A 2022-nucleotide genomic window follows, 5' to 3' on the forward strand; every position below is an offset into this window, starting at 1 on the left:
AAGTAGAAGAAGAACTTTAGAAACCTGCTGAGAATGGAAACTTAATTTAAATGAAAAGTAGAAGCAAAAATGAAAGTAACTCATCAAAAAACACCAAAGTTTGTCACTAATATGAAGAGCAACCTCTGTTTTTACCATGCAACATTTTAAAAGTTCAAAACATTATCAAATACAGTTGCAGATACAACTATATTTTAATTTTCACTTTATCAAATTAATGTTTTTAATTTATTTTTAAGCATTTTGTCAACCAGCTGTTGTTACTGTTATTGTTTGTCACTAAAATGAAAGCAGCCTCTGGTTCTACCATGCAAAAGTTTAAAAAGGCTTTATTTTCATTTGCACTTCATGAAATTAATTTTTACATTTTTTTTATTTAAAACATTTACATTAAATATTTTGAATGTATCTATTTAATGATCACAATTGTATTTATTGAATTGTTTATTATTGTTGTTGTTTATGTTAAAAAATGTAATTTTGTGTTGATAAGCCTGAGTGCTCTGTTGACTGACTGTTGTATTTTTTCAAATGATTATGGGCAGGTTACAATATAAAAAAATTGTTTGTCATAATCATGTCTTGTGATTATTTGACAGGAGTTTTACAGTTAAAATGTAAGTGTATTTTAATAAGTTATAATGCAAACACAATACAAATTAAACCAAGATTTAGAATAATTATCATTTTGATCCGTATGGTAATGTGTGACTGGGCCTCACCTCTTTATGTTGAACAAATTGGGCCCCGAGGTCAAAAAGGTTAAGAACCCCTGCTCTAAACCACATCAATCTAGTGTTCTGAGTAAAGTCTCTCCAGTTCCTTTCATTTCACAGAAATGAGCACTACATAAAAGGTAATACACACGTAAGAACATCTTAAACTAAAAAATAATGTTTTAAACAAACTATTGTTAATTTAAAAAATAATTCCAGTATCACTAAAAAAAAACCAACAAAAAAATAAAAAGAAAAGAACATGACCAGTCTTTCTGCTTACCTGTGCTCTGGAAGACGCCGGGGTTGCAGTGACAGTATCTTTGAGCAAAAGCCTCCATCATTCTGTCAATTTTCTGTGCTTCGCCAGGTAAACGGAAACTCCACAGGAACTGTCTGTATAAAATAAAACAAAACAAAAACAAAAACAGGACAAGTTTTGGGTCAAGTCTAAAGGATCAAATTCAGTATTCAAGGCAGAGTATCTTAGTCATGGCGTAGAAGCATACAAGATTTTCCTCCGTTACCTAAGAGACAAGTGCCATTTCTCACTACTGAGCATTTGGAAGTTGCCTAAAAACTGCTGAACAAAACTCTCTCAGCCCAACACATAAACCACAGAAGTGGGTGCAGCTTACCTGAGGGCCTGGACCAGGTTGAGATCTGTGAACTCGTGGAGGTCAACAAAAGCTTGAAGCACTTTGATGTTGAAGTCATCTCTGCAGAAAAAAGAGACCACGGTTACAAACAGCAAAAGGACAAAAGATTGATGAGGTATTTTAATTTCTTTCACCTCTCTCCCAGGTAATCTCCTATAGCAGTCTTGTTGAGGCCTTCTCCTTTGTACAAGAACTGTGCGATGTCCTCTGATGTGTGTCTGAGCAGCTCGTTCTCCACCAGGAACATAATGCCCTGCAGAAAGAGAGACGTGAAAATTTACAGCAAACAAAATATCAAACTGTACGAATAACAAAAACACTCCGTTACCTTTTTTGGGTCCATGTTGAATTTCTTCCGTCCCATTGCAACATGCCGGCTTTTCTGTAAAGTTTTACTGCAGAAAAGACAAAATTTAAATTTGGATTTGACTTTAGAACCCAACATCAAAAACCTTAATTCCACAGTACCAGAAAGTGCACGTTAAAATTTCATGAAAAGTAAAACATCACTAAAAACAAGAAAGTAAATGTTAATTAATGTTGCCCACATGATATCAACATCATGAACATACTGTATGTTCATTTTTACATCTATTTTTTATTACACACACACACATACATACATACATACATACATACATACATAC

General features: G+C 33.4%; 1 protein-coding gene across 3 annotated transcripts in view; it reads right to left on the reverse strand.

The window, feature by feature from the left end:
* Positions 1 to 2022, reverse strand: part of cyth2 (cytohesin 2) — a 15343-nt gene that overhangs the window by 10995 nt on the left and 2326 nt on the right. For 2 of the 3 annotated variants that reach the window (XM_014012713.1, XM_014012712.1), the window contains exons 3-6: positions 1704 to 1770; positions 1510 to 1628; positions 1355 to 1435; positions 1000 to 1112 (exon numbers count right to left, since the gene is read on the reverse strand). In XM_014012713.1, coding sequence (XP_013868167.1) covers positions 1000 to 1112; positions 1355 to 1435; positions 1510 to 1628; positions 1704 to 1770 — 380 coding nt within the window. Of the gene's footprint in view, positions 1 to 999; positions 1113 to 1354; positions 1436 to 1509; positions 1631 to 1703; positions 1771 to 2022 lie in introns of all 3 variants that reach the window. The other variant, XM_014012714.1, reaches the window with a different exon arrangement.

The sequence above is a fragment of the Austrofundulus limnaeus genome, unplaced genomic scaffold (assembly GCF_001266775.1).
Source record: "Austrofundulus limnaeus strain Quisiro unplaced genomic scaffold, Austrofundulus_limnaeus-1.0 Scaffold93, whole genome shotgun sequence".
NCBI classification, from domain to species: domain Eukaryota; kingdom Metazoa; phylum Chordata; class Actinopteri; order Cyprinodontiformes; family Rivulidae; genus Austrofundulus; species Austrofundulus limnaeus.